This window comes from Pelophylax lessonae (genome assembly GCF_965119305.1).
Source record: "Pelophylax lessonae genome assembly, chromosome: 9".
Taxonomy (NCBI): Eukaryota; Metazoa; Chordata; class Amphibia; order Anura; family Ranidae; genus Pelophylax; species Pelophylax lessonae.
The window spans coordinates 252729118-252751502 of record NC_138776.1 but is presented as its reverse complement, the minus strand read 5'-3'; the positions used below and the strand labels follow the sequence as shown (position 1 = coordinate 252751502).

Below are 22385 nucleotides of genomic sequence, written 5' to 3'. Positions count from 1 at the left end.
TTTCTTAAAAAACGTCTTACTGGCCAGTTTTCTTCCTTCTTTGTACAATTCTAAGTCCAAATAGGCGACTTTCTCTCGATTACAGTTACCTGTAAAGGTGATTCCGTAGGCATTGCTGCTAATCTCATCGAAGAAGGTTTGTAAGGTGTCCATATTACCTCTCCATACCATGATGATGTCGTCTATATATCTGCGATAATAAATTAGATGAGGGCGTTCCACGCTGTATATTTGCTCTTCTTCCCATTTCTGCATAAATATATTAGCAACGCTGGGGGCATACTTTGCCCCCATAGCGACTCCTTTAATCTGCGCATAGTATCGTCCCTTATACCAAAAATAATTGGAGTTCATAGCCATTTTTAACCCTTCTAGAATAAAGTGCATTTGTGCATGTTTCAGGTCCGTGTAATTATAAAGTGCCCATTCGACACTATCCAATCCGTCCTTTTGTGCTATGTTCGTATATAGCGAATTTACGTCTATAGTGACTAGGATATCATCCTCTTCAATTTCTAAATCCTTAATATCTGACAACAACTGTTTGCTGTCCCTTAGGTAGGACTTTCCTTTAGGAACAATTGGTTGCAAATATTTGTCCAGATATTCACCCAACCTGGAGTGGATGGAATTTATGCCGCTTACTATGGGCCGGCCCGGGGGTTTTTCCTCATTTTTGTGGATCTTGGGCAAATAGTAGATTATTGGCGTTCTAGCCCCTTCTATGTCTAAATATTTCGCCTCCTTTTTGTTTAAGATACCCAGGTCCTTTCCTTTGTCAATATATGTTTTCAGGGCTTTCGTGTATTTCTTTCTTGGGTCTCCAGATAATTTCTGATAGGTATCTTCTGCACCAAGAAGATGCTCCAATTCTTCCTCATAATCTTTTTGATTTAAAATGACTAAACCTCCTCCCTTGTCAGCTGGTCTTATGACTATCCCTTTCTTTTTTTCTAATTTTTTGATAGTTTCCCATATGTCCTTTTCTTTTTTGTTTTTTATCTTTAGGCCTCTGATCTCCTCTTCAACCATCCTTTTGAAGACCTCTAGGTTCTCATTTTGTGGATTCTTCGGGTTGAAGACGGATTTATTCCTAAGTGCAGTGTGCTTATATTCTGTGTTGGATATGCGAGTTTCTTTATCTTTCTTGATCTCAAAAAATTTTTTAATATTAATTTTCCGTATATATTTCTGTAAGTCTATATACGCTTCGAATTTGTCCAGGTTTTTATCTGGTGCATATTTTAGGCCTAAATCTAAAAGTTCCAATTCCTCTTTGTTAAAAACCACATTGCTCAGATTAAAAATACCTTTCCCTAATACTCTCTTCTTCTTTTTCTTAGACCCCCCCACGTTTTCCCCTTGGTTTCCGTTTCTTGTGTCGTGGAATCTGTGTGATTTTTATTATTTGTACATCACAATAAAAACACTGTCTATGGTATTAAATTTATTTATTACACTCCAGCACTTTTTGGGTTTTATTTTATCACAGACTAGGATATCTTGATCTTTTATGACCTGAACCCACTTGATATATAGCACATATATTTTTTCAATTTTATGGGACACTCCCTTTTTATAATTCTTTAACAGTGAATGTATGCACTTTATCTCTTCTAATTGCACAAAGGTAGCGCCGTTTACAACCTCTCTTTGCACTTTACACATATCCTGACCCCTTTTGGGGTTTGGTTGTTGGCTGCTTACACCTGTCAGTCTCTCACGCTTCACCGCACACTCCATGGCGCTGGTCATCTCTTGCCTTTACATTTCCTGTGCATACCACTTTTTGTGGGATCACCCAGACTTGGCTGCAGAATGGAGATCTTTAAATATATGACAACTAGAGCGGTGAACGTCGAAGAAATATTCAACCAAGATACCATTATCCATAGACAAGACATGGAAGGGTGTTTTAAACAATTAAAGCATAACATGGAGAAACAACTGAGGGTGTGGTGGGATATAACTACCCTTGAAAAATACACTAAGGAAGGTATAGCCCCCAGGAGACTGCGCTGGGACACATCCCCCAACGACCATATCTCAGACCCAGTTCTCCTAGATAATTGGTATGCGTTCTTTAATAAATGTGAAAAGGAATTATTATTAATGATTATCAAAAGGAGACAATTTAAACTTAAGAAAATTGAAAGCACCATAATTCAACTTAAGGAACAACTGGCTCCCCATGCGGAAAAAACAGAATATAAAAACAAAGAGAAGGCACTACAGGAGGCCATACAGAAGTATGACAAAACAATACAGGCAAAAAAACAGAAAAAATACAAGAGGGACATCTTGGACTATAGGAACAGAGAAGTATACAAATGGCAGTCTGATGAGATATACAACGGTCAAGGAACTAGTGTGGATCCGGTGGACATTGATTCCAGGGAATCTTCGGACATGGAGGATGAAGATGAGGATCCGTGGATGGACGTCACAACACCAAGGACCCCCATGACCCCTAGAACTCCAGTAAACGGAGGAAGAAATAACGTTGAAAGGGATACTGAACCAAGACACGGGTACAACGACCGTTGGGACAGCCACAGGGAGAACACACAGAGGAATCAGTACAGGGATAGATCACCACCTTATGCGTACAATCGGATTGACACGTATAACAGATTCTCACCTCTCAGGCAACACCATGAACCCCAATATGAGAACAGAGGCCCACCCCCCAGAAGGGATTTTTTTCCAAGGGTCAACAGGGGAAGACCACCAAGAGGAGGATGGCGCCCACAGGGATACCAAGGGAATTGGAGGAATCAAGGATGGCAACAACCATGGAGGCAAGACCATCCCGGAGGCCAGAGAGGGACATACAGACCTCAAGGAGGACAACATATCAATTGGAGAGAAGACTGGAGAAGACCCCCACAAGGGGAACACGGAGGCACTCCAAGACCAGGAGGATCAGGTTTGAACAGGAGAGAGGAACCCCACAGATTCCACGACACAAGAAACGGAAACCAAGGGGAAAACGTGGGGGGGTCTAAGAAAAAGAAGAAGAGAGTATTAGGGAAAGGTATTTTTAATCTGAGCAATGTGGTTTTTAACAAAGAGGAATTGGAACTTTTAGATTTAGGCCTAAAATATGCACCAGATAAAAACCTGGACAAATTCGAAGCGTATATAGACTTACAGAAATATATACGGAAAATTAATATTAAAAAATTTTTTGAGATCAAGAAAGATAAAGAAACTCGCATATCCAACACAGAATATAAGCACACTGCACTTAGGAATAAATCCGTCTTCAACCCGAAGAATCCACAAAATGAGAACCTAGAGGTCTTCAAAAGGATGGTTGAAGAGGTGAAGAGGAGATCAGAGGCCTAAAGATAAAAAACAAAAAAGAAAAGGACATATGGGAAACTATCAAAAAATTAGAAAAAAAGAAAGGGATAGTCATAAGACCAGCTGACAAGGGAGGAGGTTTAGTCATTTTAAATCAAAAAGATTATGAGGAAGAATTGGAGCATCTTCTTGGTGCAGAAGATACCTATCAGAAATTATCTGGAGACCCAAGAAAGAAATACACGAAAGCCCTGAAAACATATATTGACAAAGGAAAGGACCTGGGTATCTTAAACAAAAAGGAGGCGAAATATTTAGACATAGAAGGGGCTAGAACGCCAATAATCTACTATTTGCCCAAGATCCACAAAAATGAGGAAAAACCCCCGGGCCGGCCCATAGTAAGCGGCATAAATTCCATCCACTCCAGGTTGGGTGAATATCTGGACAAATATTTGCAACCAATTGTTCCTAAAGGAAAGTCCTACCTAAGGGACAGCAAACAGTTGTTGTCAGATATTAAGGATTTAGAAATTGAAGAGGATGATATCCTAGTCACTATAGACGTAAATTCGCTATATACGAACATAGCACAAAAGGACGGATTGGATAGTGTCGAATGGGCACTTTATAATTACACGGACCTGAAACATGCACAAATGCACTTTATTCTAGAAGGGTTAAAAATGGCTATGAACTCCAATTATTTTTGGTATAAGGGACGATACTATGCGCAGATTAAAGGAGTCGCTATGGGGGCAAAGTATGCCCCCAGCGTTGCTAATATATTTATGCAGAAATGGGAAGAAGAGCAAATATACAGCGTGGAACGCCCTCATCTAATTTATTATCGCAGATATATAGACGACATCATCATGGTATGGAGAGGTAATATGGACACCTTACAAACCTTCTTCGATGAGATTAGCAGCAATGCCTACGGAATCACCTTTACAGGTAACTGTAATCGAGAGAAAGTCGCCTATTTGGACTTAGAATTGTACAAAGAAGGAAGAAAACTGGCCAGTAAGACGTTTTTTAAGAAAACGGATAAGAATGGCTACATTCCAACTAGAAGCTGTCACCACCCAAAATGGTTGGGCAACATCCCTAAGGGACAGCTCCTAAGGATAAGGAGGAACTGTACCAATTTACAGGATTTTGAAACTCAAGCGGACATTCTGATACAGAGGTTTGTCGAAAAAGGCTATAAAAAGAAAGACCTAGTACATTTGAAACAACTAGTAAGGAATACCACAAGAGAGGATTTAATTAAAGAAAGCAAAAATAAGGTAAATGAGAATAAGCATGAATTTGCCTTTATAACGGGTTTCAATAGACAACATAAGCAACTTGAAAACATTATCAAGAAACACTGGCCCATCTTGACAGCGGATAGAACTTTAAAGAGAATTCTCCCAAGCAAACCATCTTTTGTATACAGGCGGGCACCCACACTTAAAGATAAGGTGGTACACAATGTGGTGAACCCACCCAAAACCATCTCTCTCCCCACAAGCATTAACGGTTTTTTCAGGTGTCAAAAATGCTTACCTTGCAGGACCAACAGAAAGCAACCTAGAAGAATTAAAACTTTCAAATCGCATACCACAGGGGTGGAATATAAAATAAAAGACACCATCACGTGTACCAGTACACATGTAACATACGTCATCGAATGTCCATGTCATCTGCAGTACATAGGGAGAACCACCCGCCCCCTATATGTTAGAATCAGGGAACATGTCAAAAATATTAAAAAGGGCTTTGACAAACACAGTTTGTCAAGACATTTCAAGGAAAGACACTCCCAGGACCCCTCGGGCCTAATTTTTTATGGCATTGATAAAATAAAAGGGGACTGGAGAGGAGGAAATAAAAGAAGAATGATTTCGAAAAATGAAACTAAGTGGATTTTCCTGATGCGATCTTTGAGACCTGATGGACTAAATGCAGACATAGATCTGAACTGCTTCATTTCCGATGTCTAAACACCCCCCTATTTTCATAAAAGGGGATTTTTAAGTTTTTTCAGAGCCTTTGCTAAGAAGAATTATCTAGAGTTTTTAATAATTCTCACAACCTTTTTTCTAATTTATTTTTAATATAAAGGTATAGATTTATATATTTTTATATTTTTGTATTTCACCTTGTAGATTCAGCAGTCCTCATTTTATAGCCTGAAACTTTTATACAGCGTCCCTCATGCCTTGTGCGGTGTTTTCTTACAAGTGTTTTTTACAAAAGTTTTTTTACAAGTGTTTTTTACAATTGTTTTTTTACAATTGTTTTATAACACTGATTTTATACATATTGGTTTTATGCAATTTTATGATTGTTTGCCCTTCCATTACCTATCGCGGATAGATTATTGTACCCACAACTCCTTTTTGGTAAAAAAATCCTCCCCCCTATATTATGATTCCACCTATTTACTCTCCTGACAATCTATTAAGGAATCCTTGAACACTACCCTTATCCATTCGTTTCCAATTCCTCCTAACAATTTTATCATTATTAATATATATTTTATACCTCTTTACCACGTTTAATAAGTTTAATAACAATTCTAAAATTTAAAAAAAAATATTTTATTAATTCATATTTTTTATATATAATTTCCATATACCTTCCCATACACATATATTCTCTCTATATCGAACCTACTTCCCCTCCACCTACCTCCAGTGAAGGCGACACATATATACTTATATATACATATAATTTTTCTTGATGACACAATTTTTTGTGTTTCAGCCTTCTCATCCAACATCGGAACATTTTTTATTCCCCTTCACCTACCTCCAGTGAAGGTGGCATATATATACTTATATATACATATTACTTTCTTGATGAAACAATTTTTTGTGTTTCAGCCTTTTCATCCAACATCGGATATTTTTATTTTTATTTTCATTTTTATTTTTTCCTTTTTTCATATACAGCCATGAGTTTAAGTCTCTCAGAATATACATTATATTCAAATTCCCCCCATGAAGTGGACGGGATCACTCATAGAGAGCACAGCCCTATAAATGTCCCCAATAATATATCGCATTCAGGGTTGGCTATAAGACTCTCAATACCTTTTTAAATTGTTTTTCGAGCCTCCTCACATGAATAGGAGCCTTATTTTATTTTTATTTTTATTTTTGCATATAATTTATCTTTTGTATATTAAAGGTTGTACCCTACGGAAAGAATGTTTTTTAACTTAAATAATTTTTTTCTTGACTTTTTTCTTTTTGTTTTTTCTATGTGGCCCTCGTAGTAGCCCCGTGTAAGCTGCTTCGCAAATGATGTAATGTAAGCCGCCCTTTATACTCACCTATAGGAATACAGGGAGTAGCAAGATGGCTTCCTTTTGGCAACAAATATGGAGCACCAAGATGGCTGACGGCAGTCTATCTGTTGCCATGACAAGGGCTGGCTATATTAAGACCGGGAGTACGCCGTGGTGACGCCGCTCCAGCAGACGTCGATGACGAAACGCGTAGGGCGGGTCCATTGCGTCACAGCGTCACTTCCGGTTTTGAGATTCCACCGCCGTGGAACGCGGAAGCTTCCTGGCGAGTACTACTGATCCGAGGCAGCTATCACGGTTTCACACAGTGAGTGGATGCTACGTTTCTTCTTTATTTATACGATCTGATACTTCATGAGGCTCCCCTCTTCTTTCTCTCCATATGGAAACACGCCAACTGGTGCTTTGACTGTGGAGGGGGACCCCTGGAGATCCATCCTTGCCTAAAGCTTTCGTGCAGGGCAGGTTGTATTTACAGCACGACACCTAGTGGTCACACGGGTGATTGCAGCTGGCATTTTCATTTCATTATTTCCTTTTTATTTTTAGGGATTTTTTCCCCGGTAACCTTTATCACTTTCACTTCACTGTTTTGTTTTTTCTGCGGGCATGGTGCACTTTCAGCAATAAACAGTGCCCGAAATATCACTAACATCTGATTTTATTTCTACACTGGATTGATTTTTATTATTTGTACATCACAATAAAAACACTGTCTATGGTATTAAATTTATTTATTACACTCCAGCACTTTTGGGGTTTTATTTTATCACAGACTAGGATATCTTGATCTTTTATGACCTGAACCCACTTGATATATAGCACATATATTTTTTCAATTTTATGGGACACTCCCTTTTTATAATTCTTTAACAGTGAATGTATGCACTTTATCTCTTCTAATTGCACAAAGGTAGCGCCGTTTACAACCTCTCTTTGCACTTTACACATATCCTGACCCCTTTTGGGGTTTGGTTGTTGGCTGCTTACACCTGTCAGTCTCTCACGCTTCACCGCACACTCCATAGCGCTGGTCATCTCTTGCCTTTACATACTTCCCGCAGAAACCACCTCTTGTGGTAGAGAATTCCACAATCTTGTAGCCCTAACAGTAAAGAACCCCCCACGTTGCCTGAGGTTAAAACGCTTCTCCTCTAATCGCATTGTATGCCCTCGAGTCCTTATGCAATCCCTTCGACTGAATATCTGTTTTTCTATGCCGAGATCACCATTGAGATATTTATAAATTGCTATTCATGTCCCCTCTCAGGCGTCTCTTCTCCAGAGAGAATAAATCAAGCGATTGCAGACGCTCTTCATAATTAAGCGAGTTGTCACATGAAGTTGAAGCATTTTTCAGATATGAGATGGACATTCTTGTTATGTAGGAGGTATATGTATAACTGAAATGTTTCTCTATTGGTGAATGTTGGTACAAATTTTAGGGGGACCTCATGCTTTTTTTTTCTTTACTTTCCCAGTGGGAGGCACTGCATCAAGTACTCACAAAACAAGGCAGCTGGAGGTGACCAGTGCAGTGGAATGCAACCAGAACCTAGATGATCAATGTAGTGCTTCAGGAACAGCAGGAGCAGTTGGATGGTTCTTCCTCTAGGCCAGTGGTTCTCAACTCCAGTCCTCAGGACTCACTAACTGGCCAGATTTTAAGTATTACCTTGGGGAGATGCAGACTGCAATCACTGAGCAGCAAATTATATCACTTGTGATGTATTTCAGTTATCTTGCAAACCTGGCCTGTTAAGCCCGTACACACGCAACGATTATCGGCCGACCGATCGGCCGACTTTTGTCCAAGTTGTGTTTTGTTGGTTGGAATGTGCCTAGACTGCACACGAATTTTCTCGGCCAACAAAATTCTACTTCAGAAGTGATGTCATGTGTTGGTTTATTTTGTGTTTTTTCTTCACTGAGCATGCCCAGACTTGCTCATCAGATTTTTCCCTGTCGAAATCTGTACTGACTGCACGAAAATCGGCCGTTGTGTTGACGGCCAACAAAAATTTTATAGTCTGCACACCAGATTTTTTTCGGCTGAAAAGTCGGAGTTGGTTGTCGGAAGCATCATACTAACAAGCCGAAAATCGGCAGATCGTACGTTGGCCGAAAATTCCCTGCCAATTTTCGTTGCGTGTGTTCGGGGCTTTAGTGGGTCCTGAGGACCGGAGTGGAGAACAACTGCTCTAGGCTAAATAATGGAAAGGAGAGCGCAGAGTGCGCTTAATCCCTCAGCTTTAAAGTGGATGTAAACCCTCACATTTACCCAGTGAAGTGAACAGCCTCAGATGATACACAGAAATGAAACAAATCTCCCTACAATGTTTTTTACATCTGCGGTCTTCAGCGTGCTATATTTTTTAGAAAATGCACATCGTGTTAGAGATTTTTTCTTCCTGTTCAGCACTGGGTATGGATTCTTGACATACACTGTGTGACAGCTGATTGGAGGAAAGGCACACACCCTTCACTCCACATAGTCAAAGGAAGGAAAGAATGTGCAGAGCTGTGCTGTGAGTAGACCAGCTCTCTGCTAATCCATTTATAGCACCCATCTCGCCTCAAATTTCAGGCTGGTTTTATCTCGGTTGTCGGAGAACTTGTCAAAAGTTGTTATGCTGATAACAGAAGAACGAAGCAGCAGAAAGACACGGGACTTAGGGCTTTGGAGAGAGATAAGAAAACACTACAGATATATGTGCTTAGGTCAAATTTCATAAATTAGGTTTACATCCACTCTAACCCCTATTGCGTTTAATAAAACAATGGTGGAAAATTTGAATAGCTAACAGTAAGACAATTCACGGTGCTTCGGCCTGTCCAATTTAATTCACTGAGTCTTCAGAGACATCTGAGGCAGTGCCACTGCTCTGGACCTGGAAGCACTCTGACACCACAATTCAGATACCAGTGCCCAAAAGCCACAGGGCTAGCCCCACAATTAACCCAGCCTGGACCAGGTATGGCCTACAAAGCCAGCACTAAGGATATACCCATCCACGGAGCCATTACAAAGAGACAAGCTCGAGCAGCAATGTGGGAATCTCAATTGAAGTAATGGAGGAATAAATATCAGCAGTGTAACAAGTATCTTGATTGAAGTAACTAAGGGAAAAAAATAGCATGAAAAAAGAAGGCTAGCAAAAAGTTAAAACTTTTTTTAGCAGAGCTGAAAAAAAAAAAAAAAAAGTGTCCAACCTACTTGAACAGAACCTCAACACAGTATAACACAGGGGTGGGCAATTCATTTTCCCAAGGGGTCACATAAAAAACTGGGACTGTTGTGAAGGGCCGAACTGGGTAGGTCTGTGAGTACATAAACATATAGAAAACGGGCACCTTGCACTAGGAATAATAGTTACAAAATAGGTCTCTTTCTCATGCAAATTCCTCAAAATTTGGAGCCCATGACTCTACTGCCACCCAATGATTTTGTTGACGAGCCCGACAGCCGCATAGCAGGCCTTCTAGTGGACCAGATACCTCCTGCGTCACACCCTGTTCCCTTTTCTCCCTCTGTCTACTCCCCCCCTTCTTTTTTTTCCCCTCCTCCTCTTCTCTCTTTTTTTGGAAGCCAATTCTTTAACAATGGATTAATGTCGTCTTAGACATTAAGGTTACATACATAGTTACATAGTAGTTGAGGTTGAATAAAGACAATAGTCCATCCAGTTCAACCTGTGTAGGTGTGTATGACCGTAATCATCTTTCATGCCCCTGAATGTTATGATCTTGGAGATGTACATCTAAGAGTCTTTTAAAAGTAGCCATACTCCCCGCAGTTACTACCATTTGTGGAAGAGAGTTCCACAATCGTGTAGCCCTTACTGTAAAAAACCCTTTGCGTGGCCTGAGGTTAAACCGCTTCTCCTCTAATTGCATTGTATGACCTCGTGTTCTCTTGCACTCCTTGCCACTGAATAGTTTTTTTTCTATGCTGAGATCATCGCTGAGGTATTTATAAATCGCTATCATGTCCCCTCTCAGGCGTCTTTTCTCTAGGGAGAATAAATCAAACGCTTGTAAACGCTCCTCATAATTTAGGTCCTCCAATCCCCTAATTAGCTTATGCCTCGTTTCCACTGAGCGGATCGGTTCGGTACGGTACGCTAATTTGAGTGTTTCCATTATGAAAGTGGCCCATACAACCGAACCAAACCGCACCATTCCTGGTCCTTCTTCAGATGTAGGGCCATAGGAAATGGTACGGTACAGTTCGGGGGCGAAGCTACTGGCATCACATGATAGATACAACTGATTGGCGGACAGGAAAACATCAATGCTCACGTCAAACGAAAGCGCAAAACAAACACCACATTTGGTGTAAACCCCGCATGGCCCCTGGTGGCCCGACTTGAATTGGAAACGCTCACCTGAATAGACCGGACCATTCTAACCCTTCCAAACTGTACCGACCCAAACCGTTCCGCTCAGTGGAAACGAGGCATTAGTTGCCCTTCTTTGGACTCTTTCCAGTTCCAGCACATACTTTCTGAGGATTGACGACTCATATGAAGGTCAACCTGCAGTATCGGCCCTATGGCCATCATTTCTCTCACTGTTTCGCCCTACTGACCAAATGTTAATATTAATACCTAGCTAATAAACAAATTGAAATTCATCACAGAAAAAAAATCGGATATTTTCTTTAGAATTTTAGCAGTGCAAGGATGGTGTTACCCTCCTATCATACAGTGCAAATAGTGCATGAGTTGCATGAATAAATAAATAAAACAAATTAGAGTCCTTCAACAAGTCCTTTGTTAAAGCAATATAGAGTCTCTTAATAAAGGGTCTTTTTGGTGTCAGTTATAGGAACCACCATAGGATGTCACCACCACCAGTGCTGGGAGAATTAGCCAAAATGCAGACTCACCAGAGAACCATGCCTAACCACTCTCATGGAATAGGCAAACACAGCATAGGCAAACACAGCATGAATATATCAGAGCTTCCTCACGGTATCTGCGGCTGCTGTACACCTCCTCCTGGGATAAGCAATGCTGTGTTCTTCTATGATGGCTCCTCAGTGTTCACTGATCACAGCTCTCCCCTGTAATCCTCCAGTCAGGGATCAGCACCTTCTCCACAGCCACACTAACTCACTCTCTCTCTATTCATAAGCTCCGCATTACTCTGCATACCCGGCCAGGAACCCAGCCTCCTTCTCATTCCCTGACAGCGTACACTACTACATATACTTACCTTCCTTCCTCTTCCTCCCTCTGCGGCCTGCGGCCCGCGCCGTCACTTCCTGCTTGCATTGACTCCTGGGAGATGAACGTCATCGCTCCCAGGAGTCAATGCGCCTGCACCGGCCCCGCTCCTCACTTCCGGTTCAGGCACATCATTCCCAGCTGAACAGCTTCTGGGCATGCCCAGAAGCTGTGCAGGGATGATGCGCCTGCACTGGAAGTGACGAGCAGGGCCTTCTGGGACTCCGACGTCACCGAAGAGGACGCTCCGGCTTTAGCTGCCCACACCGGAGATGGCAGTGCTGGACAAGACATTTTCAAGGTAAGTATTTCTTCTAAAAGGTAAGTGAAACAGGGGACAGTTCAGAGGCTATTGTTGCTTAAATGCACTAGCCCTGACTGTCCCGGGGGTATTATTATCTAAAAAAATGTTTTTCAGGGTGTTAAATCAGGGAGAAAAAAAAACAGCCAGATCTGGGTTGTGTTTACGAACACACACAGATATGTGCTGTGATTGGCCACAGCCATCAGCAGTGTCATTGGCTGTGAGCCTGCTGACGGATTTGTGCTGTATCCAACCAGCACGTAAAGCACCTGTAAACCCCGAAGTTCCCCCACGACGTACGGGTAAGTATGGGGAATAACAAAGCCGCCAGCCAGCAGTAATAGTTAAACTGCTGGTCGGCAAATGGTTGAGAAAACCCCTTGTATTTTTTTTTCAAAGAATGAATATGTTTTGTGAGTGGAGGAGGGGCAGCTGAATGACAGGATCCCTTCCTTCACTCACAGAACATGTTGCATTCTGTGAAAACAATACAAGGAGATTTCTTAATGAAGGGGGGAGGGAGGAAGCCACTGTTCTTAAAGCGGAGTTCCGGCCTCAAAAACCGTGGCCATCTTGGATGTGGGCATCTGAAGCCGCAGTGTAATCTGCTGTGTGCTTCTTCCTAAATTCCAGAGAGTGTTCTGAGAGTTCTTCCTGATTTCAGCCTCCTGGGAGTGATGACAAACAGCTCCCAGGATGCAATGCAAAGGCGGAAGTGATGTCGGTGGCCGTGGCCAAAGAGGGGGGAGAAGGAGGAAGTACAATCAAAAATGCCCTGAAAATAAGGTAAGGGGCCCCTGAAAAAAATTGAAAATGCCCAATTATTGATCACCATAGCGAGCACTCCAGGAATCACTTAATTTGCAAAATAGGCCGGAACTCCGCTTTAAGCCATGCAGTGTTAAACGTTCACAGATGCAAGTAAGATTCAATATTAGCGTAGGACAAGGGATTACCTTCTTTTGAAGAAAGTTATGTTCCTGGTATATATATATATATATACATATATACAGTTGTGTTTAAAATTATTAAACCCCCACTGAAATTGATTGTTTTGGCCAGTTTGACATTGATTATTCAGTCATCCTGCTTACAATTAAATCAAAGAGGCACGTGTAGGTCAGACAAATATAACATTTATAATGAAATAACCACAAATGTCTTTTCTGTGCTCACATCATTATCAGTTTTATTAAACCCCCAAGTGACATTCAATCTTAGTACTTAGTACAACATCCTTTTACAGTTATAACAGCTTTTAAACGTGAAGCATAGCTTGACACAAGTGTCTTGCAGCGATCTACGGGTATCTTCGCCCATTCGTCATGGGCAAAAGCCTCCAGTTCAGTCACATTCTTATGCTTGTGCACTGCAACTGCTTTCTTTAAGTCCCACCAGAGGTTCTCAATCGGATTGAAGTCTGGTGACTGTGATGGCCACACCAAAATGTTCCAGCCTTTAATCTGCAACCATGCTCTAGTGGACTTGGAGGTATGCTTGGGATCATTGTCCTGTTGAAAGGTCTAACGTCTCTCAAGCCTCAGGTTTGTGACGGACTGCATCACATTGTCATCCAATATCTCCTGGTACTGAAGAGAATTCATGGTACCTTGTACACGCTGAAGCTTCCCTGTACCTGCAGAAGCAAAACAGCCCCAAAGCATGATTGACCCCCCCGCCATGCTTCACAGTAGGCAAGGTGTTCTTTTCTTCATAGGCCTTGTTCTTCCTCCTCCAAACATAGCGTTGATCCATGGGCCCAAACAGTTCTAATTTTGTTTCATCAGTCCACAGAACACTATCCCAAAACTTCTGTGGTTTGTCCACATGACTTTTGGCATACTGCAGTGGACTCTTCTTATTCTTTGGAGACAGCAAGTGGGTGCGCCTGGGAGTTCTGGCATGGAGGCCTTCATTACGCAGTGTGCGCCGTATTGTCTGAGCAGAAACTTCCGTACCCAAATCTGACAAATCTTTTCTCAGTTCCTCAGCAGTCACACGGGGACTTTTCTCCACTCTATGCTTCAGGTAGCGCACAGCAGTCGAAGTCAGCATCTTCTTTCTGCCATGACCAGGTAGCGTTTCAACAGTGCCCTTTGCCTTGAATTTGCGAATGATGCTTCCTATGGTGTCTCTTGGTATGTTTAACATCTTTGCAATCTTCTTATAGCCATTGCCCTTCCTGTGAAAAGTAATCCCCTCTTCTCTTGTCTTCCTGGACCATTCTCTTGACTTCACCATGTTTGTAACCACACCAGTAAATGTCTAGAAGGAGCTGAGTATCACAGTCATTTTAAAGCTGCCTAATTGGTGCTTATTAGGCTTTATTGCTGCTCCCTGACATCCACAGGTGTTTTCAATACCTGATTGAAAACACTTCAATGAACCTCTGTTCTTCAGAGTGGTAGTCTTTAAGGGGTTGAATAATTGTGTCAATGAAGAATTCACAAAATAAACATTTACTACTGTATTACAAAACCAATTGATGTTATTTTAGTTGCATATGGTTCTTTAAGAAGTCCTTGTAGGATTTCATTCTGAATACAATTACAAATGTACACTAAATTCCCTAAACCCTTTACAGCATTGGGGGGTTGAATAATTTTGAACACAACTATATATATATATATATATATATATATATATATATATATATATATAAAAAACAACTGGTTTTAATTTTTTTTTTTTTAATAAATCTATAGGAAAGGATTTAAAAAAACACAATATAGGGAGCCAAAGAGACTTCAGGACAGGTGGATAATATTTGCCTTGAGTTTAGGTTTCTCTTCTTTGCAAGTCTGTTGAAACATGAGATGGAGTCTCTTGTGCATTTCCTTATGTACAACCAGACTCGACTTCCTCCTAAAATCTCTACCACACTCTGAACAGGAAAACTGGACAACACATGTGCGATTTCTTTGATGTTTAACCAGACTGGCTTTAAAGGCGAAGCTTTTCCCACATTCGGGGCAGGAAAATGGCTTTTCCCCCGTATGAGACTTCTGGTGACAATAAAAGTGGGTTCTGTCGGCGAAACATTTACCACATTCGGAACACGAGTAAGGCTTCTCGCCCGTGTGAGCTGTGTGGTGCCTAGCAAGACTTGATTTTGTAGTAAAACATTTCCCACATTCAGAACAGGAGTACGGCTTCTCTCCTGTGTGAGTTCTCTGGTGAGCAAGTTTAGAATGTTGAGAAGAAAAAGACTCCCCGCATTCTGCACACAAATAGGGCTTCTCCCCCGTGTGAATTTTTTCATGCGTGATAAGAGATGATTTATGGTAAAAACGTTTACCACATTCCGAACATGAATATGGCTTCTCCCCAACGTGAGTGCTTAGATGTCTAGTAAGATTCGACCTTTCCGCAAAACGTCTACCGCATTCTGAACATGAATATGGCTTCTCTCCCGTGTGTGTTTTCTGATGTATCAGAAGACCTTGCTTGGAGCTGTAACTCTTCCCACATTCAGAACATGGGTATGGTTTCTCCTGTTTGGAACCATCGTGAGTGCCATGAGCGGAGGGATCGGCAACATTTCTACCATGTTTTGAGGGATCAGATTTCATATCTGCACTGTGGGGTGCTGGTTGGAATTTTTGGAGAACATGTTTTTTCTCTGAAGAATCCGATGTGACATCATCGTCTTCTGAGGAATCTGATGTGACATCTCCGTCTTCTGAGGTGACATCATCGTCTTCTGAGGAATCTGATGTGACATCATCGCCTTTTTCACTAACTGAAAGGACAGCAGGAGGTTCTTCTGTATCATACCTTCTATATCGTCCATCTGGATGAAATAAGAAATGAGTGACCAAGATTTAAAAAAAAAAAAAAACACAATTATGGGCAAATCTAAAAGCCATATCTAAAGCTGGCCATATTGAAATTCACCCGTTTTAGCACAGAATGGCTGAATTTCAATTCATGTGTTTCTCTTACTGTTTAATAGAAGTCGATAATTAGATTGACTTCTGTCAAATAGGAATGTTGGAGAACCTTTTGTTGATCAGCGGCTGCAGCCCCTGATCGGTGTATTCTTACATAGTAGTTGAGGTTGAATAAAGACAATAGTCCATCCAGTTCAACCTGTGTAGGTGTGAAACATTCCCCATACCCCTGAATGTTTTGATCCTTGAGATGTACGTCCAAGAGTCTTTTAAAAGTAGCCATTCTCCCCGCTAGGGATGATTGAACTTTTAAAAAGTTTGGTTCGGCCAGAACACCCGAACTTCCCGAAAGTTCGGGTCCGGATTCCAGAACCCCATTGAAATCAATAGGACCCGAACTTCGGTAATAAAAAAACACAATTTTGAAGCCCTGATACCCAATAAATGCCCTTAAAAAGTGCCTAGGGTTCTGGGTCATGCCCCATGGACTATTAATCACACAAAAAAAAAGTTCTTAAAAATTGTCATTTTTGATAGAGAGCCAATTATTGAAAAAATTTTTGAAAAAAGAAAAAAGAGATTTCTTTGGATTTAGTGTCTGCGAGGTCTAAAAAGTGTACCTGTGAAGTTTCAGCTCTGTAGCATGTCCAGAACCAGGAAAAAAAGATAATTTTTCTTAGAATTTTTATTAGCGCAGGGATGGGGTTCCGCTCCTTTCACACCTGGGCGTTTTTGTTTCAGGCGTTTATTGGGCATTTTTTGGGCGTCTTTGGAGGCAGGCATGACATCTGAACTTCTGTATAGGGGTATATATATATATACACACACACACACACACACATACACATATATATATATATATATATATATATTTTCCATCTGTCCAGCAGATCGGATCGGATGAGAACGGACCGACGGTCTGTTCCCATCCGATTTCCCCCATAGAGATGCATGGGGAACTGACAGCTGTATCTCTGCACACAGAGCGGAGACAGAGCTGTCATCCTCCTGCTCAGCAGGGGATCGGCGGATCGATCTCCCGCTGAGAAAAACGGACTCCTTCCGACGGATGTAGTATGTGAAAGGGGCCTAAATGAGAAGATAAAATTTCACTGTGCTACCTTGGGGTACAGAAATAAACACCTTGTACTTGTGTTTTGCCGAGTTACACACAAATCACGTTCAGGATCCACAATGCTCTTAAAACATAAAGGTCATTATTAGTATTATTTATTTTTTTTGACAGAGGAAAAAGCCAAAGAGTTGTAGCAGCGAAAGGAAACTGTTTTCTGCATTTCGAGTTTATTACTCACCTGTGCCAATCTCTATAGCAATGTCCTCCTCTTTAACCTTCACAGGTCTTTCTTCTTCCTCCTCTTTAACAATGACATTTCTCTGAGTGTCTCCGGAGTCTGTGAATAAAGATGAGAGTGAAGCCCCCTGTACTGAGATGTATGAGACACCCCAGAGAGTGTGTGTGGGGGGAGACTGGTTACGTCTCTTGGCTGGTAACACACAATGACATGATGTGAGGAGGAGAGCCGGAGTCTAATAGAGGCTGATGGCTCCTGACTCCCCCACTGGGCACATACTGTCCCCCCATTACTGTCTACTGACAGAGGAGGGGGGAGAAGAAGAGATTGTTGTAGTGACTGAACAAGGAGAATCTGGGACTCTTCTCTGGATTTACTGTTTATTACTCACCTGTACTGATCTCTGGAGGGATCTCCTCTTCCTTACACAGCTCATCACCCATCACGTATGGATCTTCTGCTTCCTCTTTAACTTCAACTTTAATAGCGATCAAATGTTTACTCTGGATAACAAAAGGTTTAGAATTAGCCAGGTATATTGTTTTATGAGGGACTGATCACTTATTTTAGTTTTACTGTATTATCTGTACAAATTGCCAAAACACTTTTCTACCTTCTTCTCCTGAGGGATCTCCTGATCTTCCTGTGTGGAGTCCCGGGAATACAGAGGACGGGGACATCTCTCTGGGGGATTTCTGTTACTGGATCCATCTGTAGGAAACACACACACTGACTGAATACATTGTTTCTATGTCTTTATATCAGAGGATGTGTGTATCTAGGGGGATCCTCAATACAAGAAATTAATGTCTCCTGTTACCCGGTGATGTGAGGGGCGGCCGCTTCTCCATCATGACGTCCTTGTAGAGATCCTTGTGTTCTTCTATATACTCCCACTCCTCCATGGAGATACAACCTGTGACATCCTGACACCTTATAGGAACCTGACATACTATGGCCATAGATCGGAGGATGTGTGTATCTAGGGGGATCCCCAATACAAGAAATGAAAGTCTCGACTTACCTGGTGATGTGAGGGGCGGCCGGTTCTCCATCATGACGTCCTTGTAGAGATCCTTGTGTCCTTCTATATACTCCCACTCCTCCATGGAGAAATAGACAGTGACATCCTGACACCTTATAGGATCCTAACATACTATGGCCATAGATTGGAGGATGTGTGTATCTATGGGGATCCTCAATACTCTCCTCTCCTTTACAAGACATTAAAGTCTTCTCTTACCTGGAGATGTGAGGGGCGGCCGCTTCTCCATCATGACGTCCTTCTACAGATCCTTGTGTCCTTCTATATACTCCCACTCCTCCATGAAGATACAACCTGTGACATCCTGACACCTTATAGGAACCTGACATACTATGGCCATAGATCGGAGGATGTGTGTATCTAGGGGGATCCTCAATACAAGAAATGAAAGTCTCCTCTTACCCGGTGATGTGAGGGGCGGCCGCTTCTCCATCATGACGTTCTTGAAAAAGATTTTTCTCTTCTGCCTAAGACTCCCAATCTTCTATCAGAATCTGTCCTTGAAATAAAGTCTGGTTTGTAACACTCACAATGCAGTACGTTAGATCACAGATAAATATTAAACGTATATCTGAAGAAAAACAAAATATCTACCATGGCAAAGCATGTGTTCTAAAGCTGGACCTCACTTAAGCCCCGTACACACGAGAAGAAATTCGGCCGGGAAATTTCGTCTGACGACCGATCTGCTGATTTTCGGATTGTTAGAATGGTTCTTTCGACAACCGACTTTTCGGCCTAAAAAATCCTGGTGTGCAGGCTATATAATTTTTGTCCTCTGTCAACACAACGTCCGATTTTCGTCTCATTAGTACAGATTTCGACGGGGAAAAATCTTATGAGCAAGACTAGGCATGCTCAGAGATGAAAGAACACAAAGAAAGCAATCCAACACATGACATCACTTCTGAAGTAGAATTCTGTCGTGCAGTCTAGAGCACATTCCAACCAACAGACACCACTCTGGACAAAAGAGACCGGTCGGCAGAAATTCGTTGCGTATGTACGAGGCTTTAGAGTAAAAGGGTGGGTCGAAGATTAAAGAGCCTGTCCGACTATTAAGGGCTACTACCATAAAGTCAAGTGCAAGTGTTTCTGAACACCACAAGCATAGATTGACATATGATGACGTAGATTGCTCTTCGGTAATGCAAATGTTATCGCCAGCTCTTCTGTCTGGGAGTGGTTGTAGAGGGACCAAAAATGGCAACAGGGTCAAAGCCCACCAGAAGCAGACTATGGACATCCCATGTAATCATCTGCTCAAGAACTCAACTCTGAGCCTGGGACAGGAATGAACTGCTACGACCTCTGGTGCAAGACTTCTTTAACGATGGATCAAAAATCCGATCTGCTGGGACCCAAGTGAGGGCGTGTTCCGGGATTGTGAAAGATTTGGAGTTTGAATGATTTTGTGTTAGCCAAAAGAAAACCGCCTTCCCCCTTTGTATCTTCATCCATCTCCTTGTCACCTTATCCCCTTTTCTTTTCTGGAACTTCAAATATGTATACAGGTGTATCCTTACTTGTAATTCAAATCTATGTATATCCATTTGTAAATGAACCCAACCCTTATGTTAAAGCAGAAATGTACTCATACCAACTTGATAAGAAATAATGTTCTTTAGCAGGGAACATAAATTCCACATTAACTGCTTCCGGCCGAGACCATTGTAAAATGACGGCCGAGCAGGAGCCCTACTATTCTGGGTGGATGTCATATGACGTCCTCCCAAGAATGGGCCGCGCTCCCGTGCGATCTGTCACAGGACACAGCGAATGACTGATCAGTGCCGGTACCATGTGATTGCTGTGACCAATCACAGCAAAACAAATGACAGTTGTAAACAATGAATGGCTTCCATACATACCATTCATTGTGTTGCTAGCTGTAATTGGTCACAGTGATCACATGGAACACACAGGGCCAATCACAGCCGATCTGTACCATGTGATTAGCTGTGGCCAATCACAGCTAATCATAACAATACACAATGGTGATCACATGGAACACACAGGGCCAATCACAGCCCATCTGTACTATGTGATTAGCTGTAGCCAATCACAGCTAATCATAACAATACACAATGGTGATCACATGGAACACACAGGGCCAATCACAGCTCATCTGTACTATCTGATTAGCTGTGGCCAAACACAGCTAATCATAACAATACACAATGGTAATCACATGGAACACAAAGGGCCAATCACATCCCATCTGTACTATCTGATTTGCTGTGGCCAATCACAGCTAATCATAACAATACACAATGGTGATCACATGGAACACACAGGGCCAATCACAGCCGATCTGTACCATGTGATTAGCTGTGGCCAATAATGGCTAATCATTAACAATACACACTCAGTAAATACAAATATAGTGAAAACATTTGCTTATAGCAGTGAAATTCACTGCTATAAGCAATCATAGTTTGTAAAGAATAAAAGAAAAAATCCTGATCACTTCCCCAAAAATAAAAACATAATACATTTCGTTGAAGCACAGAGCCCCTGAGCAGCAGTAAATTTCTCAGCTGTCAGCAGATCAGCCGCTACAAATTCAGCACAGTGCCGAAAAATAGAGAGCAACTGAGCATGTGCAGAGTGGGGTGACACAATGGATTTTAAACAGTATAGATTTAGACACTTATTTTTAATGTTTTACATAGCTATACCTGCAAAAGGAGTCAGACTGACGTTGTCTATACTGCAGCTCTCTCTCTCTCTCATTGTGCAGGGTGACTGGTCTTGTCTCCGCCCCCTCCTGTCATTTTCTGTAGTGAGTGGAACTGCCTGGCCCCTCCCACAGCTCTTCTGTCTCATAGTGCAGGGTGACTGGCCTTGTCTCCACCCCCCTCCTGTAATTTTATGTAGTGGGTGGGGCCTGCTGGGCCATGTGCCACATAGTGATGTCACTACGACTTTTACAAAGTAAGATCTGGGGTTTTGAAGGCATTTGGGGCGCACAAAGTGGATTTATCTTGGTTGAGGAATAGATTTTGTGCAGGGAGTTCAACTTTAAGGCCAATGACTTCAGTTTTCCAGAGATAAGTGGCATCACTTTCCCCACCCCCTCCCCATAGAAATCAACGTATCGCTTCTGGGGGTCAATATGCACCAAATTAAAAAGAGAAAATGGTTCAGAAATCGCATTGCGTTCGCACGCCGCACCCCCCACTATGGCCGAGTCATGGTCAGCAGACACCAGCGGTTCTGTTGACCAATAGGCTTGTTCCTATGATACCCCAGTGGTGACCCCTAGACAATAAAGCCCCAGCAGAGCCCCCCCCCCCATATAATCAGATGACCTGCAGGAAGATGAGGATCTATGGAGGTGACATGACCCCCCCCCACCTCATCCAGTCCATACAGAGTGCTGGGACCCCCTTATCTCATAATAACAACATTATTATTAATCATTTTACCTCCTCCTCACTGGACACACACTCTCCAGCCTCACACCAGGAAGTGTCTAGTGTCTGCGGCTACGACAAAATGGCCGCCTATAAGGTATTTCACCCTAATTTTTTAAGTAAAAAGAGTTTGCCACTGAAATGTAGCGTGATAATTACTAATAGAAAACTGATAATAATACGTTCGGTTTAAAGAAAGCTGTAATAAGATTTTTATAAATCTGTCCTTTCTCTGCGCTACAAGAAAATGGCCGCCAATAAGGCATTTCACCCTATTTTTTTAAGTAAAAAGAGTTTGTCACTGAAATGTAGCGTGATAATTACTAATAGAAAACTGATTATAATACGTTCGGTTTAAAGAAAGCTGTAATAAGGTTTTTAGATCAGTTTTTTCTCTGCGCTACAAGAAAATGGCCGCCGTCGCTCTTTTGAATGAGGACAGTGTTTGTTTGGTAAATATTTGCCCTCTAGCGGTCGCTCTGATGACAGCAGCACAGCGTGTGGTGTTCTGTCAGAATACCATACCCTATCAGAATTCCATACCTCCGTGTTTTCCTTATATAGGGT

The 22385-nt window shown here is 41.8% G+C and overlaps 1 protein-coding gene across 1 annotated transcript; it reads right to left on the bottom strand.

Annotated features, from left to right (window-relative positions):
- Positions 1-14837: 14837 nt before the first annotated feature.
- LOC309562971 (uncharacterized protein) lies at positions 14838-18349 on the bottom strand. Its single transcript, XM_082267297.1, has 5 exons — positions 18175-18349; positions 17968-18065; positions 17746-17857; positions 17355-17453; positions 14838-15941 (listed from the first exon to the last, which is right to left on the bottom strand). Exons 1-5 carry the CDS (start codon positions 18314-18316, stop codon positions 14896-14898), a joined length of 1497 nt encoding a protein of 498 aa, XP_082123423.1. The 5' UTR covers positions 18317-18349; the 3' UTR covers positions 14838-14895.
- Between the last annotated feature and the right edge of the window lie 4036 nt (positions 18350-22385).